We start from the raw sequence: 20,000 nt of genomic DNA, 5'->3' as shown, positions 1-20,000 counted from the left end.
GTACATACATACATACATACATATACATACAGACAGACAGACAGACAGACAAGACAAAAACAGACAGACAGACAGACATATATACATACATACATACAGACAAACAGACAGACAAGACAAAAACAGACAGACAGACAGACATATATACATACATACAGACAGACAAACAGACAGACAAGACAAACAAACAAACAAACATACATACATACATACATACATACATACATACATACAGACAAACAAGACAAAAAACAGACAGACATACATCCATACAAACTTACATACATACAGACATACAGGCAAACAGACAGACAAGACAAACCAACAGACAAGACAAACCGACAGACAAGACAAACAGACAGACAGACAGACATCCATACATACAGACAAACAGACAGACAGGCAGACAGACAGACAGACAGACAGACAGACAGCAGGCAGACTAACAGAAATATAAATTCAGACCATTTTCTTTAACACCAAGTCAAGAAGGTCCTTGATTCCTTCCTCGGGATCTTCCTCTGTTGGCATTTTGACCAAGGAAGCCTTCAGCATTGGAAACATATCTTCCTTCGAAATGTACCCGTCACCGTTTACATCATACACAACGAAAGCAACTAAACAGACATTATTTGTTGTTGTCATGGCAACAAAAATAAAGAAAATTACAATTAATTTTTTCTTCTTTAGTTCCGCGTACAAACGTGCTCAATCCCTCTATCCACTCTTCCATACTAATATGGCTGTCGTTGTCTTTATCAAACGCGCGAAAAACTACAAGCAAAATAAAGAAAAATTAGTGATTAACCCCAGTGGGGAGGGGTGGGGATCTCCACTTCTGTCCATCAGAAAGTCGTCCGAAATTTGAAAGCTGACGTGAAGAATATGACGGAACGTGATGCGATCCATCTTATCCTTATCCCGTAGTCGCTTCTTGTAGAAATAATGAAGCAAGTGTTCGGCCTCTTTCGCAGCGACTGGACACCAAATCGTTACATTGACACGCTCAACGACAAGACAATACGTAGTTTACAGTGTGTGCTCTTGCTCAAATGTTCAGCCAACTTGGCAATCCGTTTCCTCTCGATGATATTTATCGATGAAGGTCCGTCATGTCCCGACATGGTCAATGCGTCGCCGCTAGCAACAGTGATTATATTGCGCATGCCCGGCTCGGGATCCAGATTATAAGCGCGTAGTTTATCTAAACTAATTTTATTAAAACATAAATTGTTAATTAATGTATTTGAAATAATTTTATAATTTATATTATAATAAATTATTATAAAACATTAAGTATTTTTGACGTTAATATTTTTAATATATTTTAATATATTTTTAATATATTTTTAATATATTTTTAATATATTTTTAATATATTTTAAATATATTTTAATATATTTTTAACATATTTAACTAATAAAAATTTTATCATCGTACTTCTCACTACGAGAGCATGTCGTTTTTATTGTGTGCATTCAGAACATGTATAAAACTTAAATTTACAAATTAAATGCATGCGCAAAAACTATCATTGATATCATCAATATTGCAATTGATATCATCAATATTGCAATTGATATCAATCGTCATGGCAGAAGCTCAAGATGACAAACTAACGCCTTCTGTCAGTGATCCGATGGAAGACGGAAAGATCAACGACACGGAGGCAACGCCAAACGCCACGGACGAAACGCCGGCGGCTTCAACAGCATCAAAGAAAAAGAGAAAAAAGAAGAAAGACAAAAAATCGACAGAAACCGGTGAATTTGCACGCAATGAGAGACTTTATGACAAATATAGCAATATGCACTGATAAACAGACGGTGGTGGAGAAGCTCAGGCTCGCCAGAGTGGCGCCAGTGCAGAAGACGAAGTGAAAAAACTGCAAAGTATGATAACGAAGATGTCAGCGGGAAGTGGACCTCAACGCAGCGCCCCACGCACTCACGAAGAGGCCCAGACAAAGACTTATTCGTTTTGGAAGACTCAGCCTGTGCCTCAAATCGGTGAGTGAAAAAGATAGCCGGGAACGTCGGAGGGCGTGGCGAGGGGGTGCGGACGGGGGCGTGGCGATAATAGCATTGATATAAAATTTTATGGTTATCATTAATATCTATTTTATATATAATACTGTCTCTATAATATTATAATATACCTTAACCATTGATATCAACGTAATATTAAAAGTTTTATATATTTTTCTATTTTTAAAAAAAATCATTAATATTAATATAAAAATATTATATATTAATATTATATATTTTTACTTTATTTTGTTTGTTATATATTGTGACATCCAATTTTGATTACTGAGGTTTTCAAATTTCTGAATTAGGTGGGCACATTGTTGGTGTGTTGGGTGTGTGGGTGTGGCATTAATGTTAATATGAATTTTTGTCGTTTAATTTTGTTAGAGACTACACATATGTACTTTATTAAATATATTTGGTTTGATATCAAAATCTAGACAAGCAAGCATGCAGATAAACAGACAGACACACAAAGACAAACAAACATACAAACACAAGCAAATAAAATGACAAAGAGACAGACACACAAGAAACAAACAAACCAAAAAAGACAGACAAAGGGACAGACGCACAAAGAAAGAAACAAATAAAAAAGACAGACAAAGAGACAGACACACAAAGAAACAAACAAATCAAAAAAGACAGACAGAGACAGACACACAAAGAAACAAATTAAAAAAGACAGACAAAGAGACAGACAAACAAGCAATCAAACGTACAAAAAATTTTAACATTGTCTTTGGTTGCAAGTTTAGTCAATGAAATAAATCTTGAATTTCTGTTTAGATGAGAAAGTTACGACCAATGAGGCTATTGAGCCTGACAAAACAGACATCAGGCAAGAGCCTTTGACTCTTCCCGACAATTTCAAGTGGGACACACTTGACATCAGCAAGCCAGAAGTGGTTGGACAAGATGCCGGATGTCATTGCATTGCATTGTGTTGTAATTTATTTGTGTGATTGTTGGTTTTAGTTGGAGGAGTTGTATGTGCTGTTGAGAGACAACTATGTAGAGGACGATGATAATATGTTCCGATTTGACTACTCAAAGGATTTCTTATTATGGTTTCTGCTGTGTTTGCTTACTTAGTTGTTTGTTTGTTTATTTATTTGTTTATTTATTTGTTTGTTTATTTGTTTATTTGTTTGTTTATTTGTTTGTTTATTTTTTGTTTGTTTATTGATTTGTTTATTTGTTTGTTTATTTGTTTGTTTATTTATTTGTTTATTTATTTGTTTATTTATTTGTTTATTTGTTTGTTTGTTTATTGATTTGTTTATTTATTTGTTTATTTATTTATTTATTTATTTGTTTATTGTTTGTTATTTGTTTGTTATTTGTTTATTTATTTATTTATTTGTTTCTTTCTTTCTTTATTTGTTTATTTATTTATTTGTTTGTTTGTTTATTTGTTTGTTTATTTGTTTGTTTGTTTATTGATTTGTTTGTTTATTTGTTTATTTATTTATTTATTTGTTTGTTTATTGTTTGTTTGTTTATTTGTTTGTATTTGGCTGTAGTTGTTTGTTTGTTTGTCTCTTTATTTGTTTACTTGTTTGTGTTTGGCTGTATTTGTTTGCTTTGTTTGTTTGCATGTCTGTTTATGTGTCTGTCTGTCATCTGTCTGTCCATTTGTTTGTTTGTTTGTGTATTTGTCTGTTTGTTTGTTTGTTTTTATTTGTTTATTTTGTTTGTGTTTGGCTGTATTTGTTTGATTTGTTTGTTTGTTTGCATGTTTGCTTGTGTGTTTGCTTTGTTTGTTTGCATGTTTGTGTTTTTGTGTGTCTGTCTGTTTGTTTGTGTGTCTGTCTATTTGTTTGTTTGTGTTTGACTGTATTTGTTTGATTGTTTGTTTGTTTGCATGTTTGTGTGTTTGTTTGTTTGCATGTTTGTGTGTTTGTTTGTTTGTGTATGTTGTTTACTTGTTTGTGTTTGGTTGTATTTGTTTGCATGTTGTTTGTCTGTTGTTTGTTTGTTTGTGCTTGACTGCACTTGTTTGCTTAGTTTGTGTTTGTGTGTTTGTTTGTGTTTGTCCATTTATTTGTTGTTTATCTGGATTGCTATTTGCCTTATACATTGGTCTGCGTATCCACCTGTTTACGTACACACACACACACACACACACGCACACACACACACACACACACACACACACACACACACACACCAACTACAATGTCTATCTCTAGGGCCTTGAAACCACCCGGTTGGAAACTAGAATGGCACTGTGGTGTCCGAGCATCAACCAACAACAAACTGACCTGCTTCATCAGTGCAATACCCGTCTTGATGAGAATCCAAGACAAGTAAGTGGCAACACAACATGTCAAAGCAAGTGACACTCCTGGAGTGTAATATTCGTGTGTAGAGAAAAGAAAATGGTTGAAATCAATTTTTTGTGTGTACACAAGAGGATGAGGTCGAAGCGTGTGGCTCCGGTTCTGATACGAGAGATTACACGGAGAGTTCACGTGAATGGTATATTCCAGGCTGTTTACACTGCGGGGGTTGTGCTGCCAAAGCCTCTTGCAGCGTGCAAGTACGTTAGTTGTGTGGTGGAATCTGTGTGGAGTGTTTACTGGTGCCTTTATGTAACTGTTGGTATCTGAGATGGGTTTAGTTGATGGTTGAAGCCACAGGTGGAAATGTAGATGGGCAGTTGCAGTTAGACGTTATGGGAGAAATTAGTACACGGTCAAACAGATAGACAGACAGACAGACACATAGACAGACACATAGACTGACAGACAGACAGACAGACAAACTTGCTGACAGACACAGACGGGTGGAAGGACAGACAGACAAATAGACAGATGGACAGATGGACAGACATATGGACAGACAGACAGATGGATAGACAGACACAAAACAGACAGACAGACATATAAACAGACAGACAGATGGATAGACAGACAGACAGATGGATAGACAGACGAACATGCTGACAGACACAGACAAGTGGACAGACAGACAGACAGATGGATAGACAGACACCTAAACAGACAGACAAACACAAACACATTTGCAGACAGACAGACAGACAGACAGATGAACAGACAGACATGCTGACAGACACAGACAAATGGACAGATGGACAGACAGACAGTCAGATAAAACAGACATCCAGAAAGCTTAACAACAAACAGACAGACAACCAAGCAGACAGACAGACACATAAACAGACAGACAGACACATAAACAGACAGGCAGACACATAGACAGACAGACAGACAGACACATAGACAGACAGACAGACAGACACATAAACAGACAGACAGACACATAAACAGACAGGCAGACACATAGACAGACAGACAGATAGACAGACAGACAGACAGACATGTAAACAGAGACAGACACATAAAGACAGACAGACAGACACATAAACAGACAGACAGACATGCCGACAGACACAGACAAATGGACAGATGGACAGACAGACAGTCAGATAAAACAGACATTCAGAGAGCTAACAACAAACAGACAGACAACCAAGCAGACAGACAGACGGACAGACATATGAACAGACAGACATATGAACAGACAGACAGACACATAAACAGACAGACAGACACATAAACAGACAGACAGACACATAGACAGACAGACAGACACATAAACAGACAGGCAGACACATAAAGACAGACAGACAGATAGACACATAAACAGATAGACAGACACATGAACAGACAGACAGACATGCCGACAGACACAGACAAATGGACAGATGGACAGACAGACAGTCAGATAAAACAGACATCCAGAAAACTAACAACAAACAGACAGACAACCAAGCAGACAGACAGACAGACAGACAGACACATAAACAGACAGACAGACAGACACATAAACAGACAGACAGACAGACACATAAACAGACAGACAGACACATAAACAGACAGACAGACACATAAACAGACAGACAGACATGTAAACAGACAGACAGACACATAAACAGACAGGCAGACACATAGACAGACAGACAGACATGCCGACAGACACAGACAAATGGACAGATGGACAGACAGACAGTCAGATAAAACAGACATCCAGAAAACTAACAACAAACAGACAGACAACCAAGCAGACAGACAGACAGACAGACACATAAACAGACAGACACATAAACAGACAGACAGACAGACACATAAACAGACAGACAGACACATAAACAGACAGACAGACAGACAGACACATAAACAGACAGACAGACACATAAACAGACAGACAGACATGTAAACAGACAGACAGACACATAAACAGACAGGCAGACACATAGACAGACAGACAGACATGCCGACAGACACAGACAAATGGACAGATGGACAGACAGACAGTCAGATAAAACAGACATCCAGAAAACTAACAACAAACAGACAGACAACCAAGCAGACAGACAGATGGACAGACAGACAGACAGACAGACAGACAGACAGATGGACAGACAGACAGATGGCAAACATGTAGGTAGACAGACAGATTAATAAATCAAGTATTTATCGTTACTCACTGTGTTAATACGTTTGCTGTGTCTTACACGTTTGCTGTGTCTTATACATTGTTTGCTGTTTAGGTATTGGCATAGGTCACTGAATCCAAAGAAACTCATCGATGTTCGTTTCTCTCAACTGTCAAGAAACATGACTATGCAGCGAACCATCAAACTTTATAAATTGCCACCAGTCAGTGTTGACAATATTAATTAAGGATAATATAATGATATCAGCTCATGTGTGCAACATGTTTGTTGACTGTTTGTCTGTTTGTGTGTCTATTTGTTTGTCTGTCTGTCTGTTTGTCTGTCTATTTGTTTGTCTGTTTGTCTATCTGTTTGTCTGTCTATTTGTTGTCTGTTTGTCTGTCTATTTGTTTGTCTGTTTGTCTATCTATTTGTTTGTCTGTTTATCTGTTTGTCTGTCTGTTTGTCTATCTGTTTGTCTGTCTATTTGTTTGTCTGTTTGTTTGTCTATTTGTTTGTCTGTTTGTCTATCTGTTTGTCTGTCTATTAGTTTATCTGTTTGTCTGTCTATTTGTTTGTCTGTTTCTCTATCTATTTGTTTGTCTGTTTGTCTGTCTATTTGTTTGTCTGTCTATTTGTTTGTCTGTCTATTTGTTTGTCTGTTTGTCTATCTGTTTGTCTTCTATTTGTTTGTCTGTCTGTCTATTTGTTTGTCTATTTGTTTGTCTGTTTGTCTAGCTGTTTGTCTGTCTATTTGTTTGTTTATTTGTTTGTCTGTTTGTCTTTCTGTTTGTCTGTTTGTCTATCTGTTCGTCTATTTATCTTTCTGTCTGTCTGTTTGTTTATTTGTTTGTTTGTCTTTCTGTTTGTTTGTCTGTGTATTTGTTTGTCCTTCTGTTTTGTTTGTCTGTTTATCTTTTTGTTTATTTTGGTTTCTCTTTCTGTTTGTCTGTTTCTATTTGTTTCTCTTTCTGTTTGTCTGTTTGTTTGTGTCTTTGTCTTTTTGTTTGTCTGTCTGCCTGTCTGTTTGTCTGCCTGTCTGTCTGTCTGTCTTTTTCATAAATTTTCATAAATGAATGCTATTACAGTCAAGTCTGTTTGTTTGTCTTTTTGTTTATTTGTTTATCTGTTTGTGTTATGGCATATGTTTACATATTGTTCCTCAGTCTACCATTAATCGCGTCAGTTAGCTCTTCTTGTTGTATTACAGGAACCTAAGACTCCTGGAGTAAGACCATTCAAAGCTAAAGATGTTGCCCAAGCAACCGTGCTCTTGAACGAGTATCTTAAAAATTGTGCATTTGCCCCTATATTTTCACAAGTCAGTTCTAAGTTGGTTTTTTGTTGAGAATTTTGTATGCATTTTGTGTCTTTATGTACTGTAGGAAGAGATAGCTCATTGGCTGTTGCCAAAAGAAGACGTGGTTTACTGCTATGTAGTTGAGGTAAGATTCTGGTGTTTTAGTATGTACGTCTTAGGCTTTTGTATTGGAGGGATGCATGTCACAATATACTAGACTATTGTATTGGAGGGATGCATCTCTCAATACACTAGACTGTTGTATTGGAGGGATGCATCTCACAATATACTAGACTATTGTATTGGAGGGATGCATCTCACAATACTAGACTATTGTATTGGAGGGATGCATCTCACAATATACTAGACTATTGTATTGGAGGGATGCATCTCTCAATACACTAGACTGTTGTATTGGAGGGATGCATCTCACAATATACTAGACTGTTGTATTGGAGGGATGCATCTCACAATACACTAGACTATTGTATTGGAGGGATGCATCTCACAATACACTAGACTATTGTATTGGAGGGATGCATCTCACAATACACTAGACTATTGTATTGGAGGGATGCATCTCACAATACATTAGACTTACTAACTGATCTCTTTCTTATAGAATGCTAAAGGTCAATTAACCGATATGTTCAGTTACTATGCTCTCTCATCATCAGTAATGCATCATCCTGAACACAAAACTCTTAGGGCTGTCTATGCGTTCTACTATGTGTCAACAGCTACTACTGTTGCTGATCTATTTCAGGATGCTCTCATTTTAGCAAACAAAGTAAGACGTAATGACATCACAGACATTAATTTGTGTCGTGCAAAATTAGCATACAAATGGAGAATGTTCTGTGTTACTTGCTACATCACAGTGAATTTGTTTGCTTGTGCTGTAGGTTTACTATACATTAATAAGCTGCGTAAGTACAGTATACTGAAAGACAAATGGAAATACAAACAGACAAGCAGACGGACAGACAGACAGACAGACGTGTGGATGGGTAAACAGATGGACAGACAGTCAGGCAGACGTATGGATGGATAGACAGATGGACAGACAGACAGACAGATGTACGGACAGACAGACAAACAGATGAATGGACAGATAGAAAGATGGACAACAGGCAGACAGATGGATGGATAGAGTTATAGACGAACAGATGGATAGGATGGACACTAGTTGATCCACAGGTGGTCAGAGGGCCAGATGGCATGAAAGAAAAGAAACAGAAAGAAGGAAAGAGGAAACAAGACGAGAACAGCAGAAAGAGACAGTCAGAAACCACTCAGATGGCCACAGCAGATGGATGGACAGACAACAGACAGACAGACAGACAGACAGACACATAGACACACAGACACATAGACACACAGACACATAGACACAGACAGACACACAGACACAGACAGACACACAGACACACACAGACACAGACAGACACACAGACAGACACACAGACAGACAGACAGACATATGAAGAAACACAAACGAAGTAAAGTAAAGAATGCTCACATAAATCAGTTATATGAAGCTTTTGGGTTTTGTCTTTACTGTTCTAATTATCCATCATACTTGTCTTCAAATGTCGTGTGGTCATTGACGTTTGTCGTGTTTGTGATCGGTAGGATGGATACGACGTATTCAATGCATTGGATCTGATGAAGAATGGCGAGTTTCTGGAGAAACTGAAGTTCGGGAAAGGAGATGGCAATCTACAGTATTATCTCTACAATTGGCGTTGTCCTACTTTAGAGTCAGACCAGGTGAATAAAATAGTCTGCATCTCTGCAGCGCTTGGCCTGTCTGTCTGTTTGTTTGTCTGTGTTTGTCTATGTGGCTGTTTGTTTGTCTGTCTGTCTGTCTGTCTGTCTGTCTGTCTGTCTGTCTGTCAATACATATATTTTCAAACATTGAACTATTATACACCATCTAAGCAAAGCAACTAAATACTACCCAAGCCAATAGGGCTTGGTTCTACCTACAACTATTTATGTTTATGTTGCTGTCTCTTGAAACAATCTTTATTTTTCTGTCAATCACTCTAGCATTTGATCGTTGTAGACACACAGAAAACACAGATCTCCAGTATGTCTTGAAGGTTGATGCATTTGGCTTTCCGTCTTCGTCTCTTGATAGCTGTGACAGTTTCTTCAAATAGTCTTCAGCTTTCTCTCCCCAACAGCCAAAATGTTCCAAAACTATAGGCACAAATGTTGGTCGAAAACCTCCAGGCAAGAGCTCCTGGTTGTACTTTTTGATCTTCAGATTTTCTCTTCTGGTTGGCGCTGCTCTCTGAGTTGTAGCTGATAAACCTTCTATTCTGTCTGTCTGTCTGTCTGTCTGTTTGTCTATCTTTTATTTCTTACATCAAACTATGATACAATTCTGCAAAGAACTACAATAATACAACTAGACTAATGTTCATTGAAAGCTAACATTACAGCAAACTAAAACACTTATATATAACTAAGACTAATGAGGAAAAAATTGGGTGCTGAGAGAGTCAGGCCTCTCAGACCCACCGCACAACATGCTAGGTTTCTTTGATATAACTTGAACATTACACTTCTGTAATTGTACAGAGAATCTGTCTGTTTGTCTGTCTGTTTGTCTGTCTGTCTGTGCATTTGCCTGTCTGTTTGTTGGTCTGTTTGTCTGCTTGTTTGTTTGTCTGTCTATTTATTAATGTATTAATATTATATTTTTATTACCAACTTCTTTACATCTATTTATTCATTTATATATTTTTGTAATTTCTCTCTACATTAAACACATAGCTCTAGCAAGTCAAACTCCTGTCTGCCTGTTTGTTTGTCCATTTCCTCATTTTAATCGTCCGTCTCTCATCTGCATCATTACTAATTTCGTATTTTTCGTCTTTTAGGTCGGCCTGGTGTTGCTATGAGACTGCAAATAGATCTTTTAGACGTAGAATTTTGCATGATCATTGCACAACAACAGTGTCACTACAGTGTTGGTTTTGTGAATATCAATTTGTCACGAATATTTGAGTTGTGGTGGTCACGTGTGCCCAATGATGATTTAAAATGCAAATTAACTGTCTGAGATTAAGCAGTGCGGAACTGCTCTCGTCCTTATTCTGAGGGCAACACTTATGTGTACGAGGAGCGCTAATAATTATAACATTAATTTAATTAATTATTTCTGTATATTAGTTCAACAATTTGAGATGCAGTATGCGCCATGCGTACAATACATAGATCCCGGATGTTACCTCAGAGCCCTACACTCCTTGTTCCCGTATATATGGGTGTGGTATCCAACCGGAAGTTATATGCCACGTATGTTTTGTTTGGCTTTAACAATGAGACAGCTTTTCAGGACGTTCGTCTGTCTGCTCTTCTTCCACGTCGTCTTTTCATCTCCTAAAATACCAACACAATGCGAAGGTAGGAGCACACACGCACACACACACACACACACACCAGAGACTCTTAGTTAGGCTTGCTTGCAATATTGATTGCCCACAGTTTGCAGGTTGTTTAGCATAGAGCTGCTGAAAGAGCTCGATAGAACTGGAGGTTCATCTGCAATGTTAGAGACAGGACACAGACTGGATCCGAGAGGCAACTATCAAGCATCCGGAAAGATACCATACCGGAAGTCGTACGTCACATGCGTGAGAGGGGCACATATATAGAATAAAACTGATAAGAGTTTTTAATGATTTAAATAATTGAATATTGATATTAATATTTTTATTTATTTTTGCAGTGAGTTGCGATTGCTTGAAGCTTTAGAGCAAGTTTGTGCAGGAATGTATGCCTATGACTTGCAGGACGACGATAAGTCAGCGTTCAGATATCACAGAAAAAGAAGTGAGTTGCTTGTAAACAGACATTGGGAAGCAGATGGGTAGGCAAACAGCTAGGTGGATGGACGGACAGATAGACAGACAAACACACAGACACACACAGACAGACAGACAGACAGACAGACAGACAGACAAATAGACAGACAGATAGCTGTAGCATGCAGACAGACAGATAGACTGCATACTAAAGATCATGCTTTGTATGTGGGAGTAGATTTGGGTGCTCTTGCCGAGCTGATGTCACAGCTGTCTAGTACAACAAACAAGCTCGGAATTTCTAACAACATGGAGACTCTCATCGATCCAAGAGGCGACTTAAAAGTGCTGAAAACGAAGGTACAGAATGGCGACACACAAAGATACAAACTCCAAGTACAATGCATGCATCCAGTCATTACACTGTACAAGCAGCGTACATACTTGTATCTCTGTATACTATGCTCATGCAGTAGACACCGATGATTTTGTGGTTAATTAATATAAATTAATTAATAATTATTTTTGGGAATAATTTTACTAGATAATATTGTAATAAAATTAGTTATGTATATTGGATAATTAATTGATATTAATTAATTAATATTTATTTTTGGCAATAATTTTGCTACATAATATTGTATTAAAATTAGTTACGTATATTGGGTAATTAATTAATACAAATAAATTAATTATTTCTGGTAATAATTTTACTACATCATATTGTAACAAAATTAGTTATGTATATTGGGTAATTAATTAATTAATATTAATTAATAATTATTTCTGGCAATAACTTTACTACATAGTATTGTAATAAAATTAGTTACATATATTGGGTAATTGATTAATTAATATAAATGAATTAATAATTATTTCTGGCAACAATTGTACTACATAATATTGTAATAAAATTAATTACGTATATTGGGTAATTAATTAATTAATATAAATGAAGTAATAATTATTTCTGGCAATAATTGTACTACATAATATTGTAGCAAAATTAGTTACTTATATTGGGCAATTAATTAATATTAATTAATTTGATATCAATTAATTGACTAAATCGTACTCATTTGTACTGTTAATTGCTTTTACAGTGTAGTGGCTTGATTGAGGACTATGAAGATGACATCACAGAGTGGTACATGAGCCATCAAGACAAGACTGATCTTACTGATTATTTGTGTGCTCAAAGAGTCGCCAAGAAGGACCACGAGTGTCTAACTCAACGACTGATTGATACGTTTGATAAGACAGATGACAAGGAAATTGATGATGATGATGATGACGACGACGAAGAGGAGATTGATGCAGACACAGAGGATGAGGGTCAAGAGACTTCCGATGCAACTGACGCATCCAACGAAGGAAATACCGACGAGGATTCAAACGAAACTACAGACAAACACACAGAGTTATGACGTCATATGAACAGTTAATTGCAAAATTGTACTGACACGCATCAATCTTGTGTTATAATTCGACTAAAATTTTTAGTCAAAATTGTGCTAATGACTTGACAGTGTGATTGTTGGCTGTGAGTGTGATGGTGAGTTTTTTGAAAAAGTGATTTGTGATTGGGGGCTGTGTTACTATGTAGGGAGTGTATGCAAATAAAGCAATCTTGACCCATTTTCTTTATTTATAATATATTAATTATTATATATAAATTTAATATATATTATTTAATACATTATATTATTTATATATTATATTGTATACTAATATTATTATATTATATATTATTTATATATTATATTATATACTAATATATTATTATATTATATATTATTTATATATTATATTGTATACTAATATATTATTATATTATATATCATTTATATATTATATTGTATACTAATATATTATTATATTATATATTATTTATATATTATATTGTATACTAATATATTATTATATTATATATCATTTATATATTATATTGTATACTAATATATTATTATATTATATATTATTTATATATTATATTGTATACTAATATATTATTATATTATATATCATTTATATATTATATTGTATACTAATATATTATTATATTATATATTATTTATATATTATATTATATACTAATATATTATTATATTATATATTATTTATATATTATATTGTATACTAATATATTATTATATTATATATCATTTATATATTATATTGTATACTAATATATTATTATATTATATATTATTTATATATTATATTATATACTAATATATTATTATATTATATATTATTTATATATTATATTATATACTAATATATTATTATATTATATATTATTTATATATTATATTATTTACTAATATATTATTATATTATATATTATTTAATATATTATATTATATACTAATATATTATTATATTATATATTATTTAATATAATGTTATATGCTAATATATTATTATATTATATATTATTTAATATATTAATTGTATCTGCTCAACAAAATGTGTGATATTTGCATATCATGTTGGGCACCAGATTTTGAGAGTGTCTTTTTTGCTTCTTGTTGTTGAGCAGATACGACTAACAAACAGAGGAAAGTGTACGAACACTGACAAACGCACGAGTACATAGACACACAAGTTTCGTTTACAATTGTATTGCAAGATGCGCATTTGTTGAGTCGTTGAATGTAAGAGCAAACACTGATAATTATACAACAAAAACGTTTAATTAATTAATTGTTTTTGCAAATGCTCAAATGGCAAAGTAAGCACTAAGATTTTGATAATAAATTAATAAATTAATAAATTTATTGTTATTTTGTAAACAAGCCCTCGGGAGTCCAGGATCATGCGCGCCTTGTATTAACATAATGGTAATGTCAATCCGCTTCCAGGATGTTTGCGAGCTACGCGTTGTATTCGATGCTGCTGCATATTCTGTGTCTGTTTTTGAGCTTAGTTTCGTTTACTCAAGCATCTGACTCTATTGAGGAAGACCTTGATCTTAGTGAGCCAACGAGATGTGAATGTGAGCGATCACGTGCATGTGGGAGAGACGCGCACAGTTGGAGGAGAATGACTGATTTGGCCTTGAATTTTGTGCAGTGTGTTTGTTGATAAGCCAGGAGTTGGTCATAGAGCTGGATAAACAAATTCGATTGAACGCCCAGCTGAGCAGCCAAGAGCCGGAAACTAGCCGGAAATCGTAAGTTGTATATTTGCGAGTTTAGATATCACGTGATTACGTAATGAATGGGCGCTGACTGATTGGTTCATTGTTATCCGACGTTGGACACACACACACACACACACACACACACACACACACACACACACACACACACACACACACACACACACCAAGCACACACACACACACACACACCACATGCAAACACACACACACACACACACACACACACACACACACACACACACACACACACACACACACACACACACCAAGCACACACACACACACACACCACATGCAAACACACACACACACACACACACACACACACACACACACACACACACACACACACACACACACACACACACACACACATGCAAACACACACACACACACACACACACACACACACACACACACACACACACACACACACACACACACACACACACACCCCACATGCAAACACGCACACTTGCAAACACACAGGCAAGCAAACACACACACACACACACACACACACACACACACACACACACACACACACACTCACACACACACACACACACACACACACACACACACACACACACACACACACACACACATGCAAAACACACACAGTGACACACACACACAGTGACACACACACACACACACACACACACACACACACACACACACACACACACACACACACACACACACACACACACACACACACACACACACACACACACACAGTCCTCCTCCTCGCGTGCGCTCCACATGTTTTGGCACCTGGAACAAAAAGCATGTGCCAAAACACGTGGAGTGCACGAGAGAAGGACTAGGAATCTACCCTACTGGTAACGCAGGTTCACGTGATGTATGACGGACTCACTCTGCCTAGTGCGTAACACATGACAAAATAAATAAATTTTGTACAACAGTGACGTCACGTTGGACACCTAGATTGTTGAGAAATTGTTTGTGAAAAGGAGCTCCCAAAGTGACATGCGCTGGGTATATCATCTCAATGATTAACAGCTAATTATCTTATTGAAATCAACTGTCAACGATTGTCTTAATGTATGTTGTGTTCGGCATGTCAATTAATTATTTAATAGACACGTGATATACTTGCTGTGTAAATATCAATAATTGCTATATAAGGACATTACGATGCAGCCAAACAAGGTTACTGCCTCTATATAAATGCAATGTGATGCTATCCACATGACAGACCATTTTGTTGCCACATTTTCACTGATATTTTTACACCCCATTTTTCTCTTTTAATTAATTTAATCAACTTACTGTTTGGTAGACACCTTGATGCATCCGTGCGGCAAGTCTGTGCGAACATGTATTCATATGAACTTCAGTCGGAAGACAAAGCAGCACTGAGATACCAGAGGAATACACAGAGAAGTAAGCATAATGAAGATGCATTTGGCAAATTATTGTTGTCGACATGTGTACTGTAAATCAATAAATTTTTGTAAGCTATTTAATTTTGTAAATTTGTGTATTGTGAGATGCATCCCTCCAATACAATAGTCTAGTGTATTGTGAGATGCATCCCTCCAATACAACAGTCTAATGTATTGTGAGATGCATCTCTCCAATACAATAGTCTAGTGTGTTGTTAGATGCATCCTTCCAATACAAAGAAAGTTTAAAGAAAGTATCAAATTACTAATCAAGTCACCCGGATGTTCATCGTCTGCATTACATAAACAAACAAAACAACGAATCAATGACGAACACCAACATCACCTTGAGTCCAAACTGAAAAGTTTACAAGTTCAAGGAACCACCAGCAGACTTGATGATAAATACTGTCATTCTTGGTCAAAAGTTGTCTGTCAACTATCCTCTTATAAATTATCTTTTATTCTAAATGCTGTGTCAGAGACTCTACCCACAAATGCTAATCTTACACTTTGGAAGAGGAGGTCTTCTGATCAATGCCCTAATTGTGGAAAAAGGCAGACCTTACTACACGTCTTAAACAATTGTCCAGTTCTTTTGAATAAAGGTCTATATACTCATCGTCATGACTCTATACTGAGAATATTGTACACTATGGCAAGGTTGAAATTGCCCAAAGAAAATATTATCTATGCTGACCTTGAATGTAGTGATGTGCCCTTCCCTTCACACATTATTAATTCAAGGTTAAGACCTGACATTATTTTTGGAATGAAAGAACCAACAGAGTCTATATAATTGAACTGAAGGTGTGCTATGAAACAAACTTTCAGTCAGCAAACCAACCCAAGTGTGATAGATACACTGAACTGGTCGAAGAGATAACATCAAGTTATAATTGCCAGCAAATAAACATCTCTATTGGTTCAAGGGGTTTCATTGATCATCATGGACTGGACCATTTTCTTCAAATCCTTAAAGCAACAACCAAGGAATGTAAATGTTTAATATCTTCAATCATCACTTGTTCTATTGAAGAGTCACACAGGATATGGATAATGAGAAATATGAAGTAACTGTATTATAACTTATTGCTGTTTACTTATTTAGTTTGATGTTTCGTGTACTTAGTCTTTTGCGCATGCATTATGAGGGGCAGTACAAGAGATTATAGAGCCCCAGACTAGCTTGTATATTTTTGGTACCGCACTATTGTTACGTGCGTTGGCCTGGTACTAGCTAGTTGCTCCCTGTTTATTTCAATAAATGGGTCTAAACCGTGTATTGAGAGATGCATCCCTCTAATACAATAGTCTAGTGTATTGTGAGATGCATCCCTCCAATACAATAGTCTAGTGTATTGTGAGATGCATCCCTCCAATACAATAGTCTAGTGTATTGAGAAATGCATCCCTCTAATACAATAGTCTAGTGTATTGAGAGATGCATCCCTCCAATACAATAGTCTAATGTATTGTGAGATGCATCCCTCCAATACAATACCGTATTCGCTCGTAATAACGTCCTGGGTGTATAGAAAAGAAACACTTTTTTCTGGGCGTATACTAGGGCATGGGCGTTATTTTGGTCCTAGGCGTATACATGGTCACTAGATGCTGTCGTCTGGCCAGTCATCATCTAAATACTTGAAGACAGAAATACCACAAATGCTTGCAATTATCCATTTGCAAGATCTAAGGTACTGGTATCCATTCAGCATCAACATACACGCAGAAACTAAACACTATACACACGTGGTCGGCCTGAAGCCCGTCAAGAACATCAGGGTCAGTAATTACAACGAAGACATGAGTCTAGCGGCAAGCACTCTCACTCAACATTAAAACCAGCTTATCAAACGCAAACAGACAGAGATGAATGTTCTGCGGACCCATTTTGTTTTGTCTGCGCATGCGTATCCTGGGCTTATACTTGAGCATGGGCATTATTACGGGCGAATACGTTAGTCTAATGTATGCATCCCTCCAATACAATAGTCTAGTGTTTTGAGAGATGCATCCCTCTAATACAATAGTCTAGTGTATTGTGAGATGCATCCCTCCAATACAATAGTCTAGTGTATTGAGAGATGCACCCCTCCAATACAATAGTGTAATGTATTGAGAGATGCATCCCTCCAATACAATAGTCTAGTGTATTGTGAGATGCATGCCTCCAGTATAATAGTGTAGTGTATTGAGAGATGCATCCCTCTAATACAATAGTCTAGTGCCGTCTGGCCACACGAGACTAACGTTTTGCTTGGTTTATTGACAACAGTCTGTCAACTAAAATCATACACTTAATCGTCATGCTTACAACTGACGTTTGTATTCGTGCATGTTGATGGATTGAGACGTGCTGTTGTGTTGCCTGTTAGACATGGAACGAATGGCAAACATGTTAACGAACGTCGGCAAACAGATGAACAAAATGGGACTGCAAAAGGACATCGAACGACTCATCGATCCAACGGGACACCTCAAAGTATTAGCAACAAAGGTTTCCGACCATTTGTTGACATAGATTACAGCCACTGATTTCCTTCTTTCTTATCAGTGTCAAGAACTGCTTCGTGAGCTTGAGGAAGACATCACAACCTGGTTTTTCTACTACCAAGAAAATACAAATCTGACTCAATATTTGTGCGCAGAGAGAGCCGTTAAGGACGACAGCAGCTGTCTATCTCATCGAATCATCGACGTCGAACAAGAAAAAAATGTCAGGCTAAACAGCAACTTGTCTAGGTCGAAAAGCAAAGGCAAACGTAAACAACAAGAGAGGGACGAAGTGAAGCTGGAACACATTGAACTGTGATGGCGATAGTGACCATCGAATTGTAGGCAGACTGTACAACAAATGTATGACAAACTAGATAGCTGTATGAATCAGTATCAAACGAGAAAATGTGAAGCAGTCAAGTTTGCTTCGTCACCGATTGTGAGCTAATAATCCGTTTCTACTTCTTTGTTTCCTTCTTGGTCGTCGCCATGTCGGGCTTGCTTTGAAGTGCATGAGTGATAGACTACTTTCGTCGGAAACTAGATTGTTGCGTTTTCGCTTTCTTGTTACTCTGATAGGCGAGGAAGCTTGTTGTCGAGATGCCAATAGATTGGCTGTCCTGCTACGGAGGTTTTTCTCTCCGGTTGTGAGGGTTAACATTGTTAGTTCTTGCTCTTGATTTGTTAGTCCGCGATTGAGGTATTTGCTCTGCGGATGCTCAAGTTCTCGTTTGAGTGTTTTTGTTGACTTCTGTGGGGTCTTTGTAATTGCCGTCTGTTGTGATGAGTTTGGAGAGTAGAGACGTAACTTTTCGAGTGTCCGACTGATTTCAAAATTTGTGAATCCGTGGAAAGTATCTGATGTTTTACTGTCTTGTGAGTCGCGTTTCTTTAATATGGATTCCTGTTCACGTTCTGTCTGACCGTCATTCGTGTTACCTACTGTTGGCTGTAACTGGTCATGCAAGTCACAGCGATGCGTATCATTCGGTTGATACAATTGTGTGTGAATGTTGTCACGTACACAAACATCACTCCATTCACCCGTCCTGATCGAAATCAGTTTGACATCGTCTTCACTCTCAACTAATGACGTCTCCACCATATCTACACTCCAACTTCTTGTCTGTCCCTCTTCATCGCCGTTTCCCTGTTTGGCAAGGAACTCCTCGAATGTCACTCCCTCGCCGATGCATTGATCAACGTCCACATAGTTTCCTTCATTTGTTGCAAACTCAACATGCTGCTTCGACTTCAAGTGACCGCTCAGATCATCAAACTCTTCCAGGCAACACTCA

At 36.8% G+C, this 20,000-nt stretch overlaps 5 protein-coding genes across 8 annotated transcripts in view; 3 read left to right on the top strand and 2 right to left on the bottom strand.

Moving 5' to 3' along the window:
* Positions 1–1,143, bottom strand: part of LOC134192766 (calaxin-like) — a 2,067-nt gene extending 924 nt beyond the window's left edge. The window contains exons 1-4 of the mRNA XM_062661516.1: positions 1,034–1,143; positions 837–977; positions 670–774; positions 466–617 (exon numbers count right to left, since the gene is read on the bottom strand). Of these exons, the coding sequence (XP_062517500.1) occupies positions 466–617; positions 670–774; positions 837–977; positions 1,034–1,124 (489 nt within the window). The 5' untranslated portion in view covers positions 1,125–1,143. The remainder of the gene's footprint in view (positions 1–465; positions 618–669; positions 775–836; positions 978–1,033) is intronic.
* A 438-nt stretch (positions 1,144–1,581) lies between these two features.
* On the top strand, positions 1,582–10,830 carry LOC134192780 (glycylpeptide N-tetradecanoyltransferase 2-like). The gene is made up of 12 exons (XM_062661532.1): positions 1,582–1,763; positions 1,824–2,009; positions 2,820–2,938; positions 3,009–3,100; positions 4,226–4,342; positions 4,405–4,575; positions 6,610–6,718; positions 7,706–7,816; positions 7,881–7,940; positions 8,418–8,585; positions 9,431–9,568; positions 10,690–10,830. Exons 1-12 carry the CDS (start codon positions 1,592–1,594, stop codon positions 10,708–10,710), a joined length of 1,464 nt encoding a protein of 487 aa, XP_062517516.1. The 5' UTR covers positions 1,582–1,591; the 3' UTR covers positions 10,711–10,830.
* A 19-nt stretch (positions 10,831–10,849) lies between these two features.
* On the top strand, positions 10,850–13,205 carry LOC134192781 (protein canopy 4-like). 4 transcript variants are annotated; one of them, XM_062661533.1, is made up of 5 exons: positions 10,850–11,215; positions 11,297–11,432; positions 11,541–11,644; positions 11,855–11,976; positions 12,720–13,205. In XM_062661533.1, exons 1-5 carry the CDS (start codon positions 10,921–10,923, stop codon positions 13,041–13,043), a joined length of 981 nt encoding a protein of 326 aa, XP_062517517.1. In that variant the 5' UTR covers positions 10,850–10,920; the 3' UTR covers positions 13,044–13,205. The 4 variants fall into 4 exon arrangements, with proteins under 4 accessions (XP_062517517.1, XP_062517519.1, XP_062517520.1 ...); XM_062661536.1 differs by having other exon boundaries at positions 10,854–11,215; positions 11,297–11,445; XM_062661535.1 differs by having other exon boundaries at positions 10,852–11,432.
* A 1,284-nt stretch (positions 13,206–14,489) lies between these two features.
* On the top strand, positions 14,490–19,140 carry LOC134193006 (protein canopy homolog 4-like). Its single transcript, XM_062661784.1, has 5 exons — positions 14,490–14,617; positions 14,695–14,794; positions 16,095–16,198; positions 18,582–18,703; positions 18,761–19,140. The coding sequence occupies exons 1-5, from the start codon at positions 14,512–14,514 to the stop codon at positions 19,016–19,018; spliced, it is 690 nt and encodes a 229-aa protein (XP_062517768.1). The 5' UTR covers positions 14,490–14,511; the 3' UTR covers positions 19,019–19,140.
* LOC134193005 (protein DBF4 homolog A-like) overlaps positions 19,023–20,000 on the bottom strand; it is a 3,145-nt gene continuing 2,167 nt past the window's right edge. The window contains exon 10 of the mRNA XM_062661783.1: positions 19,023–20,000. This exon is cut by the window's right edge and continues 48 nt beyond it. Within this exon, the coding sequence (XP_062517767.1) occupies positions 19,133–20,000 (868 nt within the window). The 3' untranslated portion in view covers positions 19,023–19,132.

Source organism: Corticium candelabrum, chromosome 17, assembly GCF_963422355.1.
Source record: "Corticium candelabrum chromosome 17, ooCorCand1.1, whole genome shotgun sequence".
NCBI lineage: Eukaryota > Metazoa > Porifera > Homoscleromorpha > Homosclerophorida > Plakinidae > Corticium > Corticium candelabrum.
This window is presented reverse-complemented; position numbering and strand designations above follow the sequence as displayed.

Bases quoted from the DNA above. Each gene is read 5' to 3' on its own strand.
- LOC134192780 (XM_062661532.1), top strand. From the start codon at position 1,592: ATGGCAGAAGCTCAAGATGACAAACTAACGCCTTCTGTCAGTGATCCG. The intron at 2,939-3,008 runs GTTGGACAAGAT...TGTTGGTTTTAG, and splicing joins ACATCAGCAAGCCAGAAGTG to TTGGAGGAGTTGTATGTGCT. The intron at 6,719-7,705 runs GTCAGTGTTGAC...GTTGTATTACAG, and splicing joins AACTTTATAAATTGCCACCA to GAACCTAAGACTCCTGGAGT.
- LOC134193006 (XM_062661784.1), top strand. From the start codon at position 14,512: ATGCTGCTGCATATTCTGTGTCTGTTTTTGAGCTTAGTTTCGTTTACT. The intron at 14,618-14,694 runs GTGAGCGATCAC...AATTTTGTGCAG, and splicing joins TGAGCCAACGAGATGTGAAT to TGTGTTTGTTGATAAGCCAG. The intron at 14,795-16,094 runs GTAAGTTGTATA...ACTGTTTGGTAG, and splicing joins CCGGAAACTAGCCGGAAATC to ACACCTTGATGCATCCGTGC.
- LOC134192781 (XM_062661533.1), top strand. From the start codon at position 10,921: ATGTGTACGAGGAGCGCTAATAATTATAACATTAATTTAATTAATTAT. The intron at 11,216-11,296 runs GTAGGAGCACAC...GATTGCCCACAG, and splicing joins AATACCAACACAATGCGAAG to TTTGCAGGTTGTTTAGCATA. The intron at 11,433-11,540 runs GTACGTCACATG...TTATTTTTGCAG, and splicing joins AAGATACCATACCGGAAGTC to TGAGTTGCGATTGCTTGAAG.